The sequence below is a fragment of the Pleurodeles waltl genome, chromosome 3_1, assembly GCF_031143425.1.
Source record: "Pleurodeles waltl isolate 20211129_DDA chromosome 3_1, aPleWal1.hap1.20221129, whole genome shotgun sequence".
NCBI lineage: Eukaryota > Metazoa > Chordata > Amphibia > Caudata > Salamandridae > Pleurodeles > Pleurodeles waltl.
Genome location: NC_090440.1, coordinates 1,715,560,445 through 1,715,586,819, shown reverse-complemented (window position 1 = coordinate 1,715,586,819; position 26,375 = coordinate 1,715,560,445). Strand labels below are relative to the sequence as shown.

Genomic DNA, 26,375 nt, shown 5'->3' with positions numbered 1-26,375 from the left:
TTTTAACGGCGGTCCTACATCCTTCTTCGACTTCTGCGGATCCTTTGCTTCTGTTCAATGAAGCTCTTACGGAGCCCATATTAGAGCTTTGGAGGAAGCCTGTGTCGTCACCTGCTGTGAATAGATGTGTAACTCGAAGATACAGAGTGGCGCCTGGAGATCCGGGGTTTTTATTGAAACATCCTACCCCGGAGAGTCTGGTTGTTCAGGCTTCTTGCTCTACTCTGTCTGCTCCAGGCTCCTTCCCGGTGATTCCATCAGACAGGGAATCCAAAAGGATGGAGCAATCCGCAAAGAAGACTTTCTCTTCTTGCAGCATGGCTCTCAAAGCTGCGAATGCTACCTGTGTTCTTGGAAGATACGTCCACGCCCTGATGGACTCCACAAATGCTATGGTTCCTGATATGCCAACAGATGTACAGAGACCATTTGGTGAACTTCTATCTGATGCTCAGGCTGCGGCAAAACAAATAATCCAGTCTGGTCTGGATTCCACGGACTCAGTAGCCAGGGCAATGGGGACATCTATTGCTACCAGGAGGCACGCTTGGTTGAGGTCCTCTGGGTTTTCTTCAGATGTACAGACTACTTTATTGGATTTGCCCTTTGATGGAAAGAAATTGTTTGGTGATAAAGCGGACTCTGACCTAGAGTGCTTTAAAGATAGTCGGGCCACAGTGAAGTCTTTGGGTCTGCAAGCCTCTTCTGTTACCCCGTTCAGATCCTTTCGGAGGTTCAGGGGGTTTGGGCGTGGAGCCGTTTACCGTGGAAAGTCACAGTCCACGGTCCAGCAGCCTACCAGCCTCCCATATCGATCCTTTATTGGGCGGGGGAGGGTTCGGACAAGAGGGGCCACCCAGCAGCACCCTGCATCATCCCCTTCCTCTGGAGGACATCAACAAGGGAAGCAGCCCTAGTTTTCTCCCCTTTATCGATCACACTTCTCCTGTAGGGGGAAGATTACGTCTTTTTCTCCACGAGTGGGAGTTAGTAACATCAGACTCATGGGTTCTAAACATTGTGAGAAAAGGATATGCTCTCCCTTTTCAGGAGTTTCCTCCTCCCATCCCTCCCAGTCCCTCGTTTTGCTCGGAAGACCATCTCCTGTTGTTGCAGCAGGAGATTCAGATCCTATTGTCAAAAGGTGTGGTGGAGTTGGTTCCAGAGCAGGAAAGGGGTCAGGGTTGTTATTCAAGATACTTCCTGATCCCCAAGAAGGACGGTCGTTTGAGACCGATTCTAGACCTGAGGATTCTGAATTTATTCCTCAAACAGAAAAAAATCAAGATTCTGACTCTGGCACAGGTACTTCTGGCATTGAACAGAGAGGATTGGATGGTGTCTGTTGACTTGCATGATGCTTACTTTCATATCCCTATACTCGAGTCGCACAGGAAGGATCTCCGGTTTGTGGTAGGGTCGCAACACTACCAGTTTGCGGTCCTTCCGTTTGGTCTTACTTCAGCACCACAAGTCTTCACGAAGGTGATAGCAGTGGTAGCAGCAAGTCTTAGAAGTAAGGGGTTATCGGTATCCCTTACCTGGATGATTAGTCGATCAAAGCCAAGTCTCCAGAGCTTGTGTTGCGTCACTTGCAGATGACAACTCAGTTGTTGTTCAGTCTGGGTTTTTCGATAAATGTACCTAAGTCTCACCTGGAGCCCTCTCAACGCCTCCTGTTCATAGGGGCAGTACTGGATACCACATTGAATCGGGCCTATCCTCCGCCTCAGCGGATTCAGGACATTCAGGCGTTGATTCCAATGTTTCAAAATGGAGCGGTTGTTCCAGTCCTCAAGGTCTTAGATCTGCTCGGTCTGTTCGTTTCTTGCATTCTGTTGGTCAATCATGCACGTTGACACATGAGGGCTCTTCAATGGTGTCTCCGCAGGCAGTGGTTTCAGCACAAAGGGGACCTCGAGGAGGCGATAACGATCTCCAGAGACGACGCTGCGGATCTACGATGGTGGGCTGTGGACAGCAACCTTTCTCAACGAAGGCCGTTTTCACCGCCGCCTTGGGTGGCCGCGGTCATGACTGATGCTTCCATTCTAGGGTGGGGAGCTCATCTTGGGGACCTGGAGATCAAGGGTCGTTGGTCACCAGTGGAACAGACTTTTTATATAAATCTGTTGTGGGCGATACGTTTGGCTCTCAAGGCCTTCCTCCCGTCCCTTCGCGGTCAGTCAGTTCAGGTCCTGACGTTCAACAGTACCGCGTTGTGGTATATAACCAACTAGGGAGGAGTAGGGTCGTATCTTCTCTGCAGAGAAGCTCTGCGTCTCTGGTCCTGGCTTCAGGACCATTGGATTTGCTTGATAGCGAATCATCTGGCCGGAGTGCTCAACGTGCATGCGGACTCTCTGTCGAAATGTTTCGGCCGATCATGAGTGGCGTCTCCATCCGGATCTTGTCCTGCACATCTTTCAGATGTGGGGTTCTCCAGTGATAGATCTGTTTGCCACTCGAGAAAACACACACTGCCCATCATTCTGCAGCCTCCAGTATCCGGCGCAAGGAGCTTTGGGGGATACGTTTCAGATCTCTTGGTGCAACCAGTTTCTTCACACATTTCCCCCCATACCCTTGATTCCTTGGGTTCTGAGGAAGATTCGCCAAGATTGGGCTCAGGTCATTTTGATAGCCCCGGATTGGCCAAGAAGGATGTGGTACACAGACCTTCTCCAACTCTCGCTGTGCCCTCTGCTCCATCTCCCTCTCAGGGCAGATCTCCTCTCGCAGTCTCAGGGGCAGTTTCTACACCCCCACCTCCAGAACCTGCACCCTCATGCCTGGAGATTGAACGGGGAAACCGGAGTTCCTTTTCTCTCCCACCAGATGTAGTGGATGTTATTTTATCGGCCAGGCAACACTCCACTAAGACCGTTCACGCCGGCAGCTGGGCATAATTTGTGGCTTGGTGTGGAGGAAGACAAATTGATCCTTTGAAGGCCCACCTCTCCGATATTCTATTATTTGCTTTAGATTTAGTAAAGAAGGATTGTGCAGTGGCTACAGTTAAAAGTTATTTAGCTGCTCTGTCAGCCTTTCTTTGCCTCCTGGATCAGCCCTCATTATTTAAATCACCTATTGTGATTAGGTTTCAGAAAGGTTTAGTTAATAGGTTTCCTCCCACTCCTTTTCATGTGCCTCAGTGGGACCTAAATCTTGTTTTAACCTTTTTAATGGGGTCACCTTTTGAGCCCATTCACTCTTGCCCGTTAAGGTTTTTGGTACTTAAAACAGTTTTTCTCGTTGCTATAACCTCGGCTAGGCGGGTTAGTGAGCTTCCCCTCAGATCAGATATAAAATCAAGATATGGTTCAAACTGGGGAACCCACTTAAAGTCCATAAAAGAGGTAGTCAAACGACCATTGGATTTGCTACAGATTAACTCAGTTCTTACATAGGACCAATAAGTTGTTTTCAAAACAGAGCTGTGAGTTTTTTTCCACGCTTTGGGGATTTACCCAAAAACTTGTCAGTCCCAGAATGTGAAACCAATTTGACACATGTTTGACCCATGGAATGGAATCACATTTGGTCTCTTTAAAAGATCACAAAGAGTCCCTGTATATAGCAAGTTCTGGAACAGTCCAAATCCTTATCCAGTAGAGTAGAGGTTTTAAGATTATCACATCCATTATACGTTTGAACCCAAGATCCAAAAACAGTGGTATTAAAAGGGCACAGACAAGCAATTATGGCCCTAGCAAAATTGCTTTCTCCCACAGATAATTTTTTTACAATCAAAAAATCCCCATATTTCAGCACCATAGGCAGCCTCTCCCTGCACCTTAGCCAAATAAATTTTAATAGCAGGAGAAACAGCTTTCAATACAGAACTCTTATAAAAACGCAAGATAGCGGCTGCTCTATTCTGAAGAAGCCCTACACTCTTGCCAATCTGATCCTCCCAAAGCAAATTACTTGATATCCTCACACCTAAATAATCTATTGAGCTAACCCAAGTTAATAAAAACTCATCCAAGTTAATGGTGCATCTCCCACGAAAACCTGGGCCAAACACCATTAACTTAGTTTTGTTAGAATTCAACCCCAAATCATAATCCAAACAAAAAGATTTAAATTGATCAACAAGAATTTGAAGACCCATCGGAGTCTTTGAAATTAGGAGTGAATCATCGGCAAAAAAGTAAAATAGGGATCTTTTGAGCATTCAATGTTGGGGCGTCATTCTGGCAAGAAAGCAATATTGGTACCACCTCATTAATAAGTAGAGTAAATAAAAACGGGGCCATAACACAACCCTGGCGTACACCTCTCTGAATAGGGATTTTTTGTGTCAACTCTCCTTGGTCTCCACACCTCGCTTGTGCATAAGTATTCTCATGTAGCCGCCGTAGAAGATCAACTATATTAAATGGAATTTTCAGCCTAAGTAGTACTTCCCATAGCTTCTCTCTCGGGAGCAGATCAAAGGCTGATCGTAGGTCTCCAAAGACAACATATAAGGGTTGCTTGGCAAAGACTACATACTTCCAATATAAAAGCACCAATCTAAATATCTGGTCTATTGTGCTGGTTTTAGGACGAAACCTTGCCTGCAGTGGAGAAAAAACCTGATGATCTTGTGTCTCCAGAAGCTGTTTGGCAAAGATTTTCTGTAAATTATCAATAAGACTAATAGGTCTATAATTAACAGGCAAGTTTTTTTTTTTTTTCTTTTTTGTAAATTGGAATTATCTCAGCACCTTTCCAAGTACTCGGAATTGCACCACCTGTAGCAATTTTATTCGAGAACAGATTTATATACCAGGACCAAATAATTGGTTCCGATTTATATAAATCTCCCAGTATCTTATCTGGTCCAAGCGCCTTGCCTGATTTTAAAGAATTAATCGCATCTAATGTTTTCTCTAAAGAGAAAAAAATGCAGTCTGCTGGAGTATTAGTATCCTGGCAAGGTAGGTCAAAACTATCGCTAGAAGTAGGTGGTGGTAAGGGGGCTGGATAAAGTTGGGTGGAATGAATCACCCAAGTCTCAGGTTGTATATGATTCCTAATGCTGCTCTTATTCCCTCTTTGTCTTTTGGATAATAGCTCCCAAAATAACGTATCCTTATTTAATTTTATTGCAACAAGCAAATCCTGCCAGACAGAATTTTCCCATAGCTTTTTCGCATGCATTGTGGCTTTTTTATATGTGCATCTAGTTGATTGAATCTCCCCCAGGGAACCATTCATGATTGCAGTTTTTAACGCCAACTTATCCTTTACACAATCCTCATTAAACCATACATTAGTAGCCATCATATTAGGAACTGAAGATTTAAAAGAAATGTTTTTATAGAAGAAACTCTGCAGTTTCTTCAACAGTGATTTATTAATGCTAAGGATGGTAATGTTGCTGACTTCATATTCTTCATAAACTGCTATCTCATCGATAAAAGCTTTGTAAATCCCAGTTATTAGATAGGGGTTGGACAATACCTTCGGCCAACAAACTCTTGTTATGATTACTACTCAACAGTGGAGTAGGAACCACTGTATGTTGAGTGTGTAAAGATCTCCTAAATACATCTCCACACAAGGTAAGAAGCAAGGAATTATGGTCGCTCTTGCAATGAGGTTCCACCTTCATGTCTTTTAATAAAGACCACAACCTAACAACTACTAAAAAGTAGTCAATAGTACTGGAAGAAATAACTCTTTTGAATGTGGGCGCCATATTTAAATCTGAAGACGTACGTCCGTTGCAGGCCCTAAGCCCGTATTTTAAACACAGTGTAGCCAACGTACGTTGGCTAGTATTCATTAGTTGCGGGATTCCCCACAATTCATCCTCTTCATCAGTTAACTCATTATTAAAAACAGAGGGTTCAAAAGTACAGTTAAGATCACCTCCTATTACTAGCAAAATCGAGGGGTGCAAAGAATCCCAAAATTCAAGCAACTGGCATAATGTCTGAGACTCAGATCCAGAGATACCGAACGGGCATAAACATTAATTAAAATAATCCTGATGAAATGTGAGTTGAACTCCCATTATGTCCACTGAATCTATCTTTAGTAGCGAATAGTCACAATGTAACTTCTTATTTAATAACATCAATAAACCTCCTTTTGCACGACCTAAGCCCTTCTCTGGAGGTTGGGCAGGGATGCTATACGACATAAACCCTTGTATATAAATCTGTTCCTCAGCCCAGGTTTCCTGGAAAAAAAACACATACTGACGATTAATATAGGTAATCCACACTAGATCTCCCAATTTCCTACCTAATCCTGCTAAATTCCATGACATCAACGATATCTCAGCCTTAGACAACTCAGAATCAACAATAGGAATAACAGTCCCCTCAGAGTGTATAACCCCTTGAGATGCCCCCGGAGGCACTTCCTGAACAACATTTAGTCATCCAGTAACTATTGATGTAAGAGGCGTTTTAGGTTCCACATGAGATTGACAAACTGTAGTGGGGATAGAATTCCTCATAGAACGAGTACAAGGAAAGTGAGGGACAAAGCTAATACCAATCCCTCTCGAAGGCCTTAAATAATGTGTATGTGCTTCAAAATCCGTTAATTGCTCCACCAAAGCCCTATTGGAAAAACAAACTGAAATAAAATCACAATTTGACCCCGAAACGCTGCATCTTTCCACCTTAAGGATATCAGAGTGAATAACTGAGAGACAATTGCATTTGGTACGTAGCCAATGAATGGCTTTGTGGATCAAAGACTCATGATTCTCAAAAGCACCTGGCAATAGCTTGGGCACATCAATCATATACATTCTACAATCGTTAAGTCCCATTCCCAAACTCTGATCATACTGAGAATTAGTATCAGTATGAGATTGGGAAAAATGGGCAGGAGGTATTGGGGAGTTAACCTTCCTACCTGGAAGCAAAAGGATATTCTCTCTCCTTGGCCCATCATTGATAGCATATGACTGAACAGAAGCAAGAGCATGAAATCCCTGATGGTTCCTAAAATTGGAAACTTGATTATGCTTCCACCTGGCATTTGCAGGTACTGACTGATTATCCCCAATGCTAGATGTAGCTGGATTGTCTAGGGGTGGGGCAGAACTGTCACTTGGGGATGGGTGTCAATTTCCAGTCCTAACTTTAATGGAACAATACTGCCACCCTCTCTCCCCAAGTGGCTGCTGACATCTAACACTATTTTTCTGCATTATATTCTCCTTCATAAATCCCATTAATAATAGCACCATCGATTTTATTTCATCAATTTTCTAGAGAACAGGAGCTAAATCAATCCCTTTGCTCAATGAATGCAAGCCCTCAGGAACAGAAGGAGAGGAAGTCAAAGTATTAATGTGAGTAGCAGCTCCTGATGCAGGATCTATTATGCGAACAGGAGGATCTTCAGCCTCTGTCAATGGCTCAAATCAGTTCGAACACAAAATGTTGGGAACCACCCTAACAACTGGGCTTAATGGGAGGGGGGGAAATTTCAGCACCCGTGGGTAGAGCGTCCCTGTGATATGCCAAAGTTCTCAAGTCACTACAAGATGGTACCAAAGGAGTGTATGAGGGTTTTCCACCTGGGGCGTGAATATCTTTAGTCATACTAGTCTCAGCAGGAGTATAAATAGCTTGTATCCTCTTGCTCTTTGTAAATATTTCAGGTATTTTCTCCTTCTTGGGCACTCCACTACTAGTAGGCCAAGAATGAGAAATGCTTTTTAACATGCCCTCAACCTTTTCAAATAATAAGTCAATAGCATGAAGAGGGCTCAAGTCTTTAGTGGTTCTTGTACTTACTTGGTTACTTGATCTTTTTTCACTTTTTTTATACCGCTCAGAGGGGCAGCGATATCAATGGCTTTCTGTTTCCCCATTACAGGCAGCTGATAATATGGTATATAGATCCTTAAGTACCAAATGAAAGTCCTCTATACTTGCTGCTCACAGACAGGGATTTGCCCAGCCCGGCCTCTGTCTGGCGATGACGGACGAAGACGGGCCCATCTTGGCCCGGTCTTCGGCCGGGCGCGTCCTGCACAGCATGAGGTGCTATCGAATTTGAGGCCAGGTATGTTGAAAAGGAGCCTGGGGGATGAAGTCCTACCCCGGCCTCAGCGTCTCAAGGGCCTCTGTGCAGCACAACCAGCATCCCCCACGTCCCATTACCCTTCCATCTTTCTACCCACCTCCTCCCCCATTGAAGGAGGAAGAGTGGCTCCACCGTTTGGACCCTAAAAGGGCACTTAGTTTTTATATTGAAAGGACGAAAGTCTTTCGACTGGAGGACCAGCTGTTCGTGGGGTGTATTGGACAGAGGAAGGGCAGAGCAGTTAATAAAAGAACAATCTCCAGGTGGGTCATTCTTTGTATCAAGATTTGCTACTCGTTGCAAGGAATGTTCCCCCTGAGGATATCAGAGCCCATTCCACCAGGGCTAAGTCTGCTACTTCGGCCCTGGTAAGAGGGGTTCCAGTGGTGGACATTTGCAAGGCAGCAACTTGGGCGTCCCTCCACACCTTCACAAAGCATTACTGCTTGGATTCGGAGGTTAGGAGGGATGGCCATTTTGCGCGATCTGTATTGAAGGACTTCTTGGTGTAACCAGTCAGGCTCCCACCTCCGAGTGCGGTACTGCTTTGGGACTTTATTCATAAGGTGAGGAATCCACAGGTAGTTGTATCCATCAGAAGAACAAGTTACTTACCTTCGGTAATGCTTTTTCTGGTGGATACAATAGCTAGCTGTGGATTCCTCACAGTGCCACCCGCCTCCCCGTTGCCTGTCTGGTTAGACTGAGATATGTGGTTGTTTAGGTGTATGTATATATTAATGTATTTTCCTGTATATATAAATGATGGTTTTGATTATATTGCATCATGGTTGCTTTATGTATATATGTATTTATGGGAGTTATTGTGGGGTCGGTGTTCACCTGTTCCCCTCAATGGCACGTAAAAAATGGGTGAAACTGACGTCAGCATGCCAGCGAGGACTTCGTATTGGCCCAGTGACATCACACGGTGTCGCGTGGAGCTGTGCAATTGTGACGTCCTCGTCGATGTGGAGAGCTGGGAAGAAGATTTTCTGTTGGATGCTGGCGCATGGGTGAATTCATAAGGTGAGGAATCCACAGGTCACTATTGTATCCACCAGAAAAGCGTTACCGAAGGTAAGTAACTTGTTCTTTAGGATCAAAATCAGCTGGACAGCAGATAAACTGAGCAGAGTTCAGGGAGTCTCCTGTCACACACAATGTGAAGTTATAAATAAGATGTATGGTGGCCTTTGAGGGTAGAGTGCCTCAAGAGCTGTTTCCTGATCGGATGAAGTATGGCTCCTGTTTTCTATTAAGATATGAATTAGTTAACAATTTCACTTGTTTGAGCTGTGCTGTCCAGTGATTTTCTATATACTGTTTATTGTTGTCATGGGACTCCCACCTCTATGACAGGGAAGATTCAAGTATGTGAATCTATGAAAGATTCAATACCAGAATGTTTGCTTTGCGCATCCCTGAATGGCTAAAGACCAGCACAGTTTAACTCCTGGGAATTTGTAATCAGATCCACACAGTTTTACCCAACAGTCACATTGAGGAGGTCCAACTGAGTTTTAACACTTGTGACAATATTGACCGTTTCAAATCTTTACCATAGGAGGACTTAAGAAAGGAGAGGTTGCATTAACCTGAAGTCTAAGGAATGATTAATTGATGTGAAATTCCAACACTAACTCGGCCAGAACGGAAGGATGAGTTCTCATGACCACAGTATTTTAAGAGGAAGGTAGCATAGGGTCCCACATACAATAGAACCTGCAGCTCACTAATCGTATGTGCAAGTTCATGATAAAAGAATAAAGTGTTCCGCAGAGTCCTTGAAGGACTGCTGCATGACAAGGGATGATGTCTTCCTGACAGACAGTATCAGAGGGGCAAAGGGATATTACCTGAAACCTGCATTTTCCGCTTGAGGGGCTGAGGGTGTGAATAGAGCCTGACACATGCCTACTTGCGGAGAAGCACAAGGAGTGTGCCTGGCCCTACAAGAAGGTAAGACTGCCCAGCGAAACAAGTCCTGTGTCTTCCCACTTTGAGAAGCAAGCAGAGAATGCAAGATACTACAATGAAGTGATGCCAGGATAGACCCATGTGAAAAAGGATCCCCCAGTCTCCATGGTCATGAACAGCACCAAGAATATACAAGCATCATGTGTGATGGGATCCTGCAGTGTGCCTGAGAGGCAGGTGCTGCTGCAGACAATTTCCTCATTGCCACTGAAGCAGAAGCACTTATCAAACCAGGGGCTACAACAGCCCAAGATATACCCCTGCTGACGACTGACCTGGAGGCAGCACCTTCCATCCAAAGCCCAGCTTGCAAGAGAGGCAGCAACAGCTGAAGACTGGTACCCCTGTGTGAGCAGCTGCTCTGGCCTCACCCAGCTGTCAAGTTCTGAGTGAGGTTGCAGACTCACCCCAGCAATCTTAGTGCTGGCAGCCAGAAGCAGAAATGCTAAATGCGAACATCCTGCATAGCCAGAACTGTATCTACAGAATGCAGGTAACCACAGGGCCTAAACTGAGTGGAATGAGACACTGAGTAACAACATTTTTAGAATGATTTCCCCACTAAGGATTAGAACAGAGGTGTGAAATAGTCCAATGGTAGGGGTTCCAAAAAGCAAACCAGCATTATTTATGCTCAAAATCTTATCAACTTCAACAACATCAGTGGAATCAGGAGGGTGGGCAGAGAAGCATAGAGCAATTTCTCTGACCAGTTGATCAAAAGGACACTACACTGGAAGTCAGGTTCCCATTTGCTGGAGGTGAAATGTGTGAGCATTTGCTGTTCTGCTCTGAGTTAAACAAGTCTTCGTAAGGGAACTGCCAGTGTCAGAAGACACACTGTCATCTAAGACCCATTTATGGTTTTCTTTAACCTGCAGGGCAGGTCTGTTTCTTTATGGACTCAGGGAAGTTGGATTTCTTCTATTGACAGGTTCCTAACTAAAGCCACAACAACATTTGAAGGCTTTCAGGGGTGCATTTTTGCCAGGAATTGCCCTGGAACCTCTAGCTCTGCCAGGAATGTACTATTTATGTTTTCTCCCCAGGAGAAATGAAGATGTTGAGACTTTAAATAGGTAATCTTGAAGTTGTGAAAGCAACTTGACCTACTGTGTGCATGTAAGCTTTTGGAATGCTTTGAGTGAACTGCACATTTGCCTTACACACCAAGAATTGTGGACACTAGTGGGGGCAGGGTACCAAAAGTGTGTACCCCAAAATGGAGGTTGCAAGCAGTATTACAACACTGTGCAGAGACCATTAGTCATACTGTGTAGTATTATGTTATAGTGTGTGATTAAAGTACTTTCTTTTTAACAAAAGGTGAGCACTGTGCTGGACAGTACGTTATTGTGCCTGCTGGTAGACTGAGTCCTGAGCTCTTGCCCTCATACAACCTCCCTTTTGATGATCACTGAAGAGTCAAGTGTGAAAAAGGTTTTTTGGCCCTGTTTGCAGAGCAATAGTATGATGGATCACAGGACATCAGTTGCAGAAAATCTCAAGCACCACATTAGCCCCCATCTTCCTTGTTAAGGTCTTCAGATTACATTCTGAAGACCTCCACAAGTTATACCTATACTGCCTTCATCCACATCATAAACCCCAAGTATTGTAAAATCTGCAGAACTTCCCTAGCAAAGAGACCTGGTTCCTGCTTTGGCTACAGGAGAAAGTCAAGAGCAACCATCATAAGTAGAGGAAGGTGAGGAAGCATCTTCACCTCACATGAAACCTAAAATATCCAAGTAAAAGACAGTCCTCTCAGAAAATGTCAAAAAAAAAAAAAAACAACAAACAAGGGTCATGAAAAAAGGCCCGCGGATACAACTCCTGCTTCAAAGACTGGCAAAATTCAACAGTTAACAAAAAAAAAATTGTGCTGCATTAGATGGTCAGAAGGATCCTGGTTGAAGTCTTTCACACCTTTTATTAAAAACATCTTTGGAAGGGGCGGGGGAGACACTGGTTGACCCCTTGTCGGCGAGGAACAGTTGCCGAGACCTCAAAGTCAACGCAACATTATCTGCGGTAACAACCGTGTCTGCATGAGTGACTTCGTCTGCCTCGGAGACACCGTAGTCAGGCGTTTGGACGATGACAAAACAGTCGACAATGCAACCTGTATAGATGGCTTAAACCTGAAGACCTTCTACGATTTAGCCAAGCATGTTTTTCACACATTGAAAATATCCTTGGACGACACAACCTACGGACCGGTCTACGGCACAGTCGATGAGGTTAAAGAAGTAATGTCTGTTCCTGAGAAAGGGATTTTGATTTATGTCATTTCTGAGCACACCTACTTCAGAGAGATCTCTTCTTTGCTACCTGATCACTTGCTAGATGAGGGGGCTTTTGTCCTATTGTGAGGGACTTGAAAAGCCCAGATCCACAACTGCTTTTGCAGATGAGTACGAATATGACAGTTAAGACAATTAAGAACAATATCAAGAGCAGATGATACACACAGCTCTTGTAATAGATCTATGGCAGATGTTGGTGGAGTATTATAAGAGATTTGTGGAGTCAGGAATCCAGCCATTGCCTGTCCAGGCACCACCTGCTCCAAAAAGCATACTCCTTAAATGGTTCATACATGATCTAGTCCCGGCTTATCTACTGGGAATCTACGACCACCAGGACAGCATCCACTGATCGTATACATGACTATTATACTGATGTCAAAGAACCAGAAGAGGGCAAGATAACATAGGACCTTCCTGTGGATGCTGGTTAGCTTACAAATCTGTTAGATCCATACCAGTAATTGACCACATATGTTCAGAGGGTTTGAAGCAGATGATGAACCCAGAAATTATGTCCGAGATCGCTCCTCATCCGGATAAAAATTATAAAGCTCCAGACGATACACTTGCTTGACTCATAGGACACCTGAGACCAGATTTGGTGGTTATGCAGGCTGCTCAAAGACATTCTAGGAACCCGTTGTAGGAAGTTGGCTCTGTATATACTATTTCAAAGTAAGAAATAGTGTGCACAGAGTCCAAGGGTTCCCCTTAGAGGTAAGATAGTGGCAAAAGTAGATAATTCTAATGCTCTATTTTGTGGGAGTGTGGTCGAGCAGTAGGCTTATCAGAGGGTAGTGTTAAGCATTTGTTGTACACATACAGGCAATAAATGAGGATCACACACTCAAAGACTTACTCCAGGCCAATAGGTTTTTATATTGAACAATATATTTTCTTAGTTTATTTTAAGAACCACAGGTTCCAGATTTACAGTAAACACTTTAAATGTAAGGTACTTCACTTAGATACTTTAGGAACTTTGAATAAAAGCTATATCATATACAGTCTTTGTAAAAAAAAAAAAAAAAATGGCAATAAGCTATTTTCAAAGTGGATACTGAGTGCAAAAATCAGCAGTTCCTGGGGGAGGTAAGTAAAGGTTAGATGAGGAGGTAAGTAAAACACTTACAAGTCTCAGTTCTGGGGCATAGGCAGTCCACCGTTGGGGGTTCAAGGCAACCCCAAAGTTACCACACCAGCAGCTCAGGGCCGGTCAGGTGCAGAGGTCAAAGAGGTGCCCAAAACTTATAGGTGCCTATGGAGAACAGGGGTGCCCCGGTTCCAGTCTGCCAGCAGGTAAGTACCTGCATCCTTGGGGGGCAGACCAGGGGGGGGTTGGTAGAGCACTGTGGTGGGGGGACAAGTAGGCACACAAAATACACCCTCAGCGGCACAGGGGCGGCCGGGTGCAGTGTGCAAAGAAGGTGTCGGGTTTCAGGTAGGAAGCAATGGAGGGACCCGGGGGTCACTCTGGCGGTGCAGGCCGGTACAGGGGTGGCTTCTCAGGACAGCCACCACCTGGGCAAGGTAGAGGGTCGTCTGGGGGTCACTCCTGCCCTGAGGTTCGGTTCCTTTAGGTCCTGGGGGCTGCGGGTGCAGTGCTAGTTCCAGGCGTCGGGTCCCTTGTTTACAGGCAGTCGCGGTCAGGGGAGCTTTGGATTCTCTCTACAGGTGTCGCTGTGGGGGCTCAGGGGTATCGTCTCTGGTTACTCACTGGCTCGCAGTCGCCGGGGAGTCCTCCCTGTGGTGTTTGTTCTCTGAATCTTGAGCCGGGGCGTAGGGTGCAGAGTGGGAAGTCTCACGCTTCCGGCGGGAAACGTGTAGTCTTTGGAAGTTGCTTCTTTGTTGCAAAGAAGTAGCTGGTTTTGAACAGGGCCGCTGTTCACGGGAGTTTCTTGGTCCTTTAGTCCAGGGCAGTCCTCTGAGGCTTCAGAGGTCTCTGGTCCCTGTCGGATGCGTCGCTGGGGGCAGGTTTTCGAAGTTGGAGACAGGCCGATAGGGCTCGGGCCAAAGCAGTTGTCGTCTTCCTCCTTCTCTGCAGGCCTGTAGGTCAGCAGTCCTTCCTGTTTCTTCAGGTTGCAGGAATCTGATTTCCTGGGATCTGGGGAGCCCCTAAATACTGAATTTAGGGGTGGGTTTAGGTCTGGGAGGGCAGTAGACAATGGCTACTGTCCTTGAGGGTAGCTACACCCTCTTTGTGCCTCCTCACTGTGGGGAGGGGGGCATATCCCTAATCCTTTTGGGGGAATCCTCCAAACCCAAGATGGAGGATTTCTCAAGGCAGGGGTCACCTCAGCTCAGGACACCTTAGGGGCTGTCCTGACTGGTGGGTGACTCCTCCTTGTTTTTCTCATTATCTCCTCCAGCCTTGCCGCCAAAAGTGGGGGCAGTGGCCAGAGGGGCGGGCATCTCCACTAGCTGGGATGCCCTGGGGCGCTGTAACAAAAGGGGTGAGCCTTTGGGGCTCACCGCCAGGTGTTACAGTTCCTGCAGGGGGAGGTGAGAAGCACCTCCACCCAGTACAGGCTTTGTTCCTGGCCACAGAATGACAAAGGCGCACTCACCATGTGGTCAGCAACATGTCTGGTGTGTGGCAGGCTGGCAGGAACTGTTCAGCCTGCACTAAAAGTCGGGTAGGTATTCAGGGGGCATCTCTAAGATGCCCTCTGTTAGTATGTTACAATAAATTGCACACTGGCATCAGTGTGCATTTATTGTGCTGAGAAGTTTGATACCAAACTTCCCAGTTTTCAGTGTAGCCATTATGGAACTGTGGAGTTCGTGTTTGACAAACTCCCAGACCATATACTCTTATGGCTACCCTGCACTTACAATGTCTAAGGTTTTGCTTAGACACTGTAGGGGCATAGTGCTCATGCAACTATACCCTCACCTGTGGTGTAGTGCACCCTGCCTTAGGGCTGTAAGGCCTGCTAGAGGGGTGACTTACCTATGCCACAGACAGTGTGGGGTTGGCATGGCACTCTGAGGGGAGTGCCATGTCAACTTAGTCATTTTCTTCCCACCAGCACACACAAGCTGAGAGGCAGTGTGCATGTGCTGAGTGAGGGGTCCCCAAGGTGGCATAAGACATGCTGCAGCCCTTATAGACCCTGGCATCAGGGCCCTTGGTAGCAGGGGTACCAGTTACAAGGGACTTACCTGAGTGCCAGGGTTGTGCCAATTGTGGAGACAAAGGTACAGTTTAGGGAAAGAACACTGGTTTTGGGGCCTGGTTAGCAGGGTCCCAGCACACTTTCAAGTCATAACTTAGCATCAGCAAAGGCAAAAAGTTAGGGGGTGACCATGCCAAAGAGGCATTTCCTTACACCCATCCACTCCTTGCTCGACTCCACCAGACGAAGAAAGAAGACACCTTGATCACATAGGGAAATGTTTTTTTGCAATGGCTGATACAACTATCAGGGTATCCAATATCCTGGCTATATTGGGGAGATATCATATGCAAATGTGGTTGGCTCTTGGAGCCTACCTTAAATATTTGACTCAAGCTGAGAAGAACTAGGTGAGAGAGATAATCTAGGAGGGCGAAAGAACGTTCGTCGCCATAATAGATACAACTACGCATGTGACTACAACAGGTTTTTGTCAGTTTGCAGGAGTCATAAGAAGGCACGGTTGGCTGAAAGGAATTTCCTTTATTTATAAGGTCCAAGCAAAATAATTTTTGGATATACCTTGTGATGACAAGGCCTTTTTTGGCAAGCATGTTCACAATGTCTTTCAATAGATAGTGTGACACTTATATAGCAGAATCCCTGGGTGTTTCGTAGCAGTGCTAATTTCAACCCTTTTTGAGGTGAAAGAAGTCAAGGATTGTTTTCATTTCATGTCAAGTGCTAGGCATACATGTATCGGCCATGCTCACAACATCATCAGGCGTAGCAACAGAATGTCCAAAGCAGCCGTATAGACAAGCGCCACCTGTATCTTATTTCAGACACTCTCCCAAGAAAAAAGCCTACACTATACAGGTAGAGGACAGGACTCCTTCAGGCGTCAGTGACACCTGTTCGGCCCTGGTCACCATTTGTCCTACATATCAAGTGGGCAGAAGTCTTTCCAGTTATTTAAATATCTGGAGAGATTTATGACAACAAATCAGTGGGGGCTAGATATTATTCAACATGGAGACACTTTTTAGATTTCATTTGGAAACCTCCTTGAAATCCACCTCGAAGGAGATCTCATCAACATATTCTTCTGTTAAAGTTGAAGATTCTTTTGCCCCTTCAAGAAGAAACCATAGATGAGGTCCCCATAATCAGCGAAATAGCAGTTTTTATTACGGTTTCTTTTTTAAAAAGGCCAATTGAGGTGGGGATTAGATATTTGGCATTTAAACAAATTTCTGAAAAACTTTTCAGAAAAATCAATCATTTTGAATGGTTATGCTGCAAGAAATTCTCCATTTGCTAAACCAGGGAACTATCATGACATTGCTTTATCTCTAAGATGGTTATTTTCATATTCAAATCCATCCATAACATTGCAAATTCCTAAGGTTCAACGTGACCAGTTGCCAATACCAATTCATGGTTCTGCTCTTTGGTCTCAAGTCTGGTCTTTGGATTTTCACGAACGGCATGGCTCCTCCCACTTCTTATCTAAGGAGAAATGGTCATAAAGTTTTTCCATATCTGGAAGACTGACTTCTGAAAGGTCCTTCACCTCTCACAGTAAACAACTCTAAGAAGGCATGCCTACAAAATGTTCAGAGGCCTGGGTTTAACTTTAAACAATGAGAAATCTTGCCTTCAACCTGACAGGAAGGCTGGGCAATTCTAGACACTATCTATTGCAAAGTATTTAAGAAAGTAAGGATACAAAAGAGAATTAAGTTGAATGCATCTCTATGGGTTTCAGTAAGTGTTCAAGTCATTCCTATTATGATGCCTTCCTTCATTCCCTTCCTTCCCAACTACCGGTTTCATATGAGACCATTTCAGGAGGAAATAGACAAGCAGTGGACCCAAATGTAAGCATCTTTAGACCATAATATTGAGATCACTTCCAGAATGAAAAGGGCCATACCATGGTGGGCAAACAGACAGAATATACCATCAGGTCTCCCCAAATTGACCTTTTCAATTTGTAATGACCAGGGATATAGCTCTGGCAGGATGGGTCGTGCATTTGCAGGAGTTAGAAGTATGTAGAGAATGGGCACTTAAGGTTTCTAGGTTCCATATAAACTTGTTCAAACTAAGAGCAGTTTTCCAGGTGCTCCAGTTTTTTTCTCCCAAGGATAAAAGATTCCTCATTACTTGTTCATTCAGTCAGTACAACAACATTGTTTTATGTGCACAAGCAGGGTGGCACCACACAGTCACGTCTGTTATCAACAGAAGTACAGAAAATATGGAAATGTGTTTTACAGCATCAGATAACTTTGAAAGTGGGACATGTTCCCTAAGTGAGCTATCAGTGGGCAGACCCGTTAAGCAGAACAACCAAGTACTACCATGAACAGAACTAGACCAGGGTCAAGTTAGTGTAATTCTTTTTGATTTCGGGAAGGCCTGGACTAGTTTGCCACACATCTCAATCGTAATTCTCAATTCTTTGCCAGCAGATACCCTCCGAGAAGATTGTGGGAAAATGTGGTTCAAAAAGCTTGGACAGGGATATTCACCTATGCGTTTCTCCTTTTTCCCCTGATTCCATGATTATTAAAGATAAAAGGAGATCCATATTGCATCATTCTTATAGCTCCAGCTTTGCCAAGACTGTATGGGACACAGAGTTACTTCTTCTACCACAACGAAGACACATTCCGTACCGAATCCATTGACAGTGAGCAAAGGCCAGGTTGTTCATCCCACGCACAGTTTTCTCTCAGATTAGCAGCCTGGCACCTGAATTCAGTTAATTAAGCCATCTAGATATTTTTGAAGATTGTAGACAAATTTTAGCAAAGACCAGGTCTATGGCAACAAACACCATTTGCAAAGCTAAAAGGACACCATTCTGAATTTAGCGCACTGGATGTAGCATACATCCAATCTCCCCACCTCCTGAAGAAATATTGCAATATTTTATGACATCTTGCATGTTCAGGTCTCTCTCACAGCTCAGTCACAGTATATATGTGAGCACAATTGCATGCTTCAGAAGATCCGTAGGAGAACTGTTGCTGTGGTCCAGTAGATAGGTGAAAGATTTCCTTAAGAGTATATTTTGGATCTATCCTCCGATTAGGAACCCCCCCCTTGTCTCTCGGCAGGGAAATATGGTCCTCTCCAGCGGATGACGAGTCCAGAAGAACCCATTCATTAATCAGACCTCAAATAAGTATCTTGGTAATGGCTCTGTTGTTGCCTTTGACTTTGGCTAGGAGGATTTGTGAAATTCAAGCTTTTGTGATAAAGGAGCCATATTTGCCATTCAAAGAGATCTGAGCTATAATGAGAACAAATTCTCAGTGTATTCCCTAGGTCCCATCAGACTTTTTCCGTAATAGATCTGCATCGAAAAGAGCATTTCATACTCTTCTTAGCCTCTGAGCCTGAAAAAAAGATATACCCTATAAAGAAACAGTGTACCTAGTTGAGTTTCTGCCGCTATAGTGTTCTTCTACCAAAAGGCTGGAGTTCCTTTGATGGTAAAGTCAGGACACATTCCATGAGAGGAGTATCTACCTCTACTGTTTGTAGGAGTGCCTTTGCCAGATATCTGCAGAATTGCTACGTGAGTGACATTCATACGTTCACATATCATTACTGCCTGGATATCAAAGTGAACAACAAAGCAGTAGGTCAAGTAGTCTTTCAGCATGTATTTCAATGAGGTGACCATGTCCCATAGTGCTTTTGGGAGTTAGGGGTGGGGTGTATATGAATATATGTATGTCCCACTTAAAAAAAAAAAAATGAACTGAGGTTTCAGGGAGGTTATGGTTGGGATGTGAATTTACTCACACAAAACATAGACGTTCAGCAGTTAGTTATGTTTAGCTCGTTACTATAACTCATGCCCTAATGTAACTATAATTCACGCCCCCTCTGTGCACAGTTGTCTGCTAAATAATTAGCAGTGCGTGGCGAGGGCGTGAGTTTAAGTTCACCTAGGGAACAAGTTATAGTTACCTGAGCTAGCCATAACATAACTGATGGATTTCCACATTTGTATGTGGGTAAATTCTTATCCTAACTATAACGTCCCTGTAACCTTTGGGTTTTTTTAAAAGTGAATTTCATTTTAAAATTTTTTTTTTTTATTCTATTTCCTCACAATAACCTCCCTGTAACCTTTGTTTTTTTCATTGAATGCCTGTTTTTTTTAAATGTAAAATAATTTCAATTACTATATGTTAATGCAACCAACGCCGCATACGGCCTTCAGCCGTGCGTGGTGTGGGTTGGACCCTGCAACCAACCCCCTAAAACCAGCCAACCCCACATGCATAAGTCTGTGAATATGTACATGAGTATCTTGGTGGGTGTGTCAGAGGAGGTGCATAAGTCTGAGTGGATGCATTACTGTCTGAGTGGGTCTGTGTGTAGGTGCGCAAGGGTCTGAGTCTGAGTGGGTCTGTGTATGGGTGCGTGTGAGGGTCTGAGTTGTGTCTGAGTTGGTGTATGAGTGGGTGCGTGAGGGTCTGAGTGTGGGTCTGTGAGTGTGCATGAGGCTCTGAGTGGGTCTGTGAATGGGTGTCTGAGGGTCTCACTAGGTCTCTGAGTGGGGGTCTGAGTGGATCTGTGAGTGGGTGCACGGGTCCGTGTGGATGCTTGAGGATCTGAATGGGTCTGTGAGTGGATGCATGAGTCTGAGTGGGTGTACGAGTCTGAGTGCATCTATGAGTGAATGAATTAGTGTCTGAATGAGTCTGTGAATGCTTTTTGTATTTTTGTCAGTGTTATTCGGAATTCATCGCAACATTACACAGGGGCGTGCTGACGGCCGTGACGATATCGCGATTGGGGGGGAAAACCCCTGCTTCACAACAAATTATACACCTCAGGGTTTCCTGAAAGACCCCTAGATGCCAAACATAGGATCAGGGTACTTCTACCCTGACCCATTATACTAATATTGATTTTAATTTTCAGCCCTGGGGGCCATGTCCTGTTACCTAAAATTACGGACGCAACTTCCTGCTCAGGTTGTGGCCAGCCAATTATGGCATTCGTATTGGTGCGCATATTCACGAATTTGCTGCAATAAGCGTGAAGTTGCCGCAAAAGATCTGCGGCCCTAGATATGAAAATGTGAATTTCCTTTAATTTCTAAACAGTTATTGAACGAATTTACACCAAATAACAACATGCATTGACAATACAAAAGGTCTTGCACACTTCGAACAAGTTAATTGTCATCTTTTGACAACTGCGCCTACGAGCAAAAGAAAAAGAAAACATGAGTGAAAACTGAGAAAAAGACGACTGGGCAAAATAAAAGAAAACTAGCTTTAAAAAATAAAACTTTGCAATTTTCTTTGCCCTGCTGGGCAAACTTTTGCCAGTCACAGGCCTTCTGTTTGCGATGTATTAAAGTTAAAAAGAACAAATAGTACCTCAATCACATTGGGAGCAGCGGACAGGCACTAATTAAGTTGAATCAATTAGTGCTTGATACCTGCTCCACACACAGAAACGTAAATGATGCCAGGCATGCCTTGACGAATTACCAGGCTGTAAAGAAGAGTGCTAGGCATACCAACAAATGGTGAGCGACAGGCGGGCTTCAAGCCCTTTACTGAACACAACAAGACTAGCTCATGCACTTGCAGGCTCAACCCTAAAAAGCACAATCTGCGCAGCAAAATCTAGCTTTCTGCCAAATTTGGTGTAATTCCGTCTAGCGGTTCGGGCTGTAGTCAAAATTCCTATGGGAATTAACAAGAGAAACACACTTTATTTGACACCCTTCACCCACCCCCGCCAAACCCCTTTTTTTTATTTATTTTTTTTATTTGCCCTGCTTCACAGATTACCCTGAAACTTTCCATGTGCAACAAGAATCACCAGCACACTTTTTTGGGAAAATTTCTTGAAGATTCATCAAATGACCCAAAGATATAGGCAAGTCAAAAGATGCTTTTCCTATGGAAACAAGGTCCTAACTATAACTACCTACTGCTGACCGCCAATAGGTACTATTTGTGTGTATATACCACAGTATGTGTGTGTAAAAAGACTGCTTGACCTACTGCTGCATTGTTCACGGTGGTATCCAGGAAATAGTGGCATGTCATTATATGACTGTTACTCGCATAGCGACTCTGCAGATATGTCTATGTATATGTATGAATATAAATATGTGTGAAAATGTATATGATATATGGATGTTTGTATAGCATTCCGTGTCCTGTTCGGCATTACGGATGCCCATTCAGTCAGGTCGGGGTTTGTGAGCAGATGCCACCACTTAATACTTCCCCAGAATACCACCCCACTGCAAGGTGGATAAACTAGCTACTTCAGTCAGCGTTTTAGTGGCACCTTCTTTATTCAGCAGAAGAACAAACACACATCGCTTTTCGACCTACACGGTCTTGGTCACATGACCTGAAGTCACCATTTGCCTGGTTTTAACATCTTTGCGTTCATTTAAAAAAAAAATAGTGAACAACGACCATACAAACACAACATAAAACAATCAATATTCCATTGGTTCTGTGCAAGGTCCCAGTTTGTTTTTGAAACTTAAATACAAATCAACTTGATTAGTTACTCCTCGTCAGGAACTGTATCATGTTCATAAAGAAAAGTGCAACCATTGTATTTTGATTACAAATATACTATTCCTGTGGGTCTGCCACCATCATTCATTGGTTACCTCCGAGAATGTAGCTCAAGCAGCTTTTCATGTGTAACCTGAAGTACCAAGTTTTTTACTAAATACATTCTTGCACGTTTTACTCCAAGTAACATTGCAAAAAATGCTTGCATGTTTGACCCATCAGGTCTACAAATTAATTTCAAACTCGGGGGCAGACACAAACATAGTACCCAATTGTTCTTCTTTGACTCATTATAACAATACAGGCAAAAACATTTATCAGAAAACTAAAAAAATAAACAAAAAACTCTTGCCAGGGGCTCATACTGGCCCTGTTGATTATACACTCTCGAAGTTTGCAGACTTGAGTACCCCAACCTCACTTAATGTGTCAGACTGGAGAAGATCCATTTATACAACTTCTCTTGGACACTATCCGTCTTCTGAATTTCACTATAAATCAAACAATACTCAACAAAGAAAATATGTCAGGGACCTTTACTGAGCAACTGTGCTAGTAAAAAACGATATATGCATTCTCTAAATATGTCCAAACTCCACCAAAAGTGCATCTAATAAAATAGCTTTTACAGATCAAAATGAAAGACATACAGTAACACTAAAATCTTTGGAGCTCTCATTGTGTTGATAATCATTAACTTTATCAAAGGTGAGTAGATGGTTTTTCATCTGTATTCATCCCTATAGGTGAGATGCTCTCTCTCTCTCTCTCTCTATATATATATATATGTATATATATATATTTCTATATACATTTTGCGAGATAGAGATTTATTTTAATGTCTTCATTCACCACTTCTCTGAATTGGAGAAACAAGTTATTTACCTGTACACTGTAGTTCTCTAGCATTGATATCTTTCATAGATTCATATGTGAGCCCCCCCTCCCCCAATAGGAGCTTCTACCTTTTATGCCTCAGTCATACTACTTTTACACTTGTGCTGAGAAATGTGAATTGGTTGTGTCATTTGTTTAGGTTTTGCTGTGCAGTGATTTTCTGTGTGCTACTTCTATAATTACTGTGGCACTCCCACCATGACGAAGGGAAGGATTCAAGCATGTGAATCTATGAAAGATATCACTAGTCAAAATTCAGTGTACAGGTAAAAAGCTTCCCTTTTCCTTTTCAAACAGAGGCCATTTTCCTTCTAAAGTGTTGGATGTCCATATTATTTTTTCCAGGATCTTCTGAATTTTGATGACCCTTTGAACATTGAAGCTGCAGAACACCACTTACGAGATAAGGTGAGTTCTCAATTCTTGTTTTAGTGAATGACTCTTGTGTAGATGAAAATGCATGCTGACAGTCTATATTTGCTACCACTGGAAAATTCCTTATGGATGTATTCAGATGCCTTTTTTAATCAAGGAAAATTATTGTTGGGCAAGATGTTAAATATTATGGTGTAGTGGGGTTTAAAATGTCCATAAATCTCATTATTTGGAATGGTTTTTTTCGATAAATTTCAACATATACCTTTTCTAGGAGTGTTATGTCCTGTTGGATCATAGCATGCATAGGTTATTACCATCCCTTTTGAGGGTTACCAGTGTCACATACAGTTTTAGAAATGTGTTTGCTGTGCATGATGAGAGACAATATTATACTTAAATAGCTATGTCTTCATAACTGTTATATTTATTCATTACTTTGTAACTTGAGTAAGAATAGGTTGGGAGAGGCTAGGACTTTGAAAGACAGGCTTGTTACTTAACCTAGAAGAAGTTAGCTGAATGCAATAAGGAGTTGGGAAACTATATGTGCAATTTGTAAGCAGGGAAAAGAGCTTTGCTTGCAAATATTAGCGATCAGTGGAGAACTTTGAAAGAGATACGTGACACAGTGTCCTTTGCTATCTACATTGAACATGCAGTTTGGATCATTTTCAGCCTGTTAGAAAATGGTACGTTGAGATGCTGGAAGGACTAAGTGAAGTCTGATAGGTTTGTGCAATTGACTAAAGATCTTGGACTTAACAATACCACACAATGAGGAAAGGAAAGCATGAATAGAAGCAATTTTGTAAATGAATTAAGATGAACAAAGCAGTTTTTGACTAGAAGGTACATGGAAAGGTACTCCACAATGTAAAGGCAGTTGTTGAATAAATCTGCTTTGATTTTAAAAGCACTGCTAAGATAATCTGAGATAGGTGGGTGGAGGCAGAGAGTCAGGAAGCACTGGTTAAGGGACAGAATGCTTCTTTGTGACTGTGACAGCCTTTGCTGATGTTTCCTTCTAACCACAGATTCCTCACCGTTAGTATATCCCCAGTCGCCAGATTGGCTCAGGAGGATTGTTGAGCAATGCTCCCGCGTTACAGTAGTTGGCACAATGTTGGCTGCCATTCAAGTGACGGAGCAGAGCCACATATAAGCACCAACCCTGTATGCAGACATCAGCTCCTATCTTTTGGCGTCTTTTGAGGTGAATCGGGTACTCTCCTGCATTTTCCTCTGTCTTCTGATGACTCCAGAAAATTTTCCACAGTGTACTAAGCAATGATGTTCCCACCAAAAACTACAGGATGCAAGGAGTACCAAGACAGCAGGAAGCCGGTTGCTGTCATGCACCCACATGAGGTATGCTTATGAGGCTTAGTATGCTTATGATGCTTGTGTCAACAAATAAGTGATTTAGTGCTTCAGTTCTTCCTCCTTTGCTGCAGCGCCTACCAAGCTGCTTTAGTTTGCCCTCTCAGGCTCATGCAGGGCTGGTCAGAGGCAGGATATGACATTTCCTCCCTGGCTAGGGATCCATCATGTGAGACAAATGGGTCTTAAAGATTGTGCCAAACAGTTATGCCCTGCCTTTTCACCTCCTCCCCATCTCTCCTTCCTCGCACCATGGATTGACTTCCAGAAGAACATTCTGCAGTCTTGATGCAGAAAGTCCACCTTCTCTTGATCAAGAGTCATGGAGAGGGCACCGAAAAGAAGCGGGAAGGATTCTATCTGCATTACTTCCTTGTTCTTAGGGATGGGGGTCACAGACCCATTTTGACTTCCACTTGTTGAAAACCTTTCTGAGGAATGACATGCTCAAAATGCTCACTTTGGGAGGATTGCAGTATACACATTTCTGATTGGTACTTCTAACTGAAGATTCCTCACATTGTGAATATTCCCCCAGGAGTAAGGCTGGAACTGGAAACTGAAAAGCAGTACTCCTGCTAGCCAGTAGGTGGCATTGTGCAGCCTTGCACCGATGCAATTCCCCTCCTGAAGTGATGAGCTGCGCCTTATATAAGTGCCACCAAGGCACACTTACCTCAGTTCCTTTCTTTCTGCACCTTCAGACGTGGATCCAAAGCTGCTACTGTTGCCCAACCAGTAATTTTTTCCAAATTCTCTTTTTTTACTAGTGTGCATAGGAAATACTTCACCTCTCAAAATGGCCATTTCTGATGGATAACAACTACCTGTGGATTCCTCACCTAATGAATACTCCCATTGCGCCAGCATTCAACGGAAATCTTCTTCCTAGCTTCTGCACGTCGACGAGGACGTCACAGTTGCCCACGCAACGCCGTCTGACGTCATACAGTCAATAAGAGGTCCTCGCCGACGTCAGTTCCCTTTTTTCCGTGCCATTCGAAACGGTTATCTTCGAGGGAGCTACTGTTGCTGTTCAACAGTTAGTGTGTTTTTTGGATATATTTTTTTTTTGGGATATTACAATGTCGCAAAGAAAGTCAGGATTCAAGCCCTGCCGTGAGTGTGGGGGCAAAATGTCGGTAACGGACCCACATTCTGACTGCTTGTGGTGTCTTAGTTCTGACCATGATGTTGATAAGTGCGATTCTTGTCAACATATGAATCCTAAGGCCCTGAAAGAGCGTGAGGCCAAGCTTTTTCTGGCGAAGTCAAAAAAGAAGACATCACCGAAAGTCCTCGTCACCGAAGTCTCATCGGCGTCATCGGGACTCCCGGCGTCATCGAGAATCACGGCGCCGGTCGAGTAGGGAGAGGTCTCGGTCGAGGTCACCATCATCTCGACGTCGGAAGACTTGGGAAGTCAGTCCCACTGTCACTCTCCAGCCGTCGACGCCGTTGCCTTCTCCAGCTTCACCGACTTCGCCCGTGTCATCGGGCCAACCACCTTTAGTGTTTGAGGTTCCGGAGCCTCAGATGTTTTCTCCGTCTTTGCAGACATCGAGGTCGGTGTCGCCTTCGAACCAGGCACCCCAGTACCTGGCTTTCCCGGCCCCTGGAGCTGATAGTACCGCATTCTTAAATGCAATGTTTTCCATCTTCCAACAGAT

General features: G+C 43.9%; 1 protein-coding gene across 2 annotated transcripts in view; it reads left to right on the top strand.

Moving 5' to 3' along the window:
* UBE2F (ubiquitin conjugating enzyme E2 F (putative)) overlaps positions 1–26,375 on the top strand; it is a 1,010,525-nt gene that overhangs the window by 798,768 nt on the left and 185,382 nt on the right. For both annotated transcript variants that reach the window (XM_069225615.1, XM_069225614.1), the window contains one exon: positions 23,293–23,355. In XM_069225615.1, the coding sequence (XP_069081716.1) occupies positions 23,293–23,355 (63 nt within the window). The remainder of the gene's footprint in view (positions 1–23,292; positions 23,356–26,375) is intronic.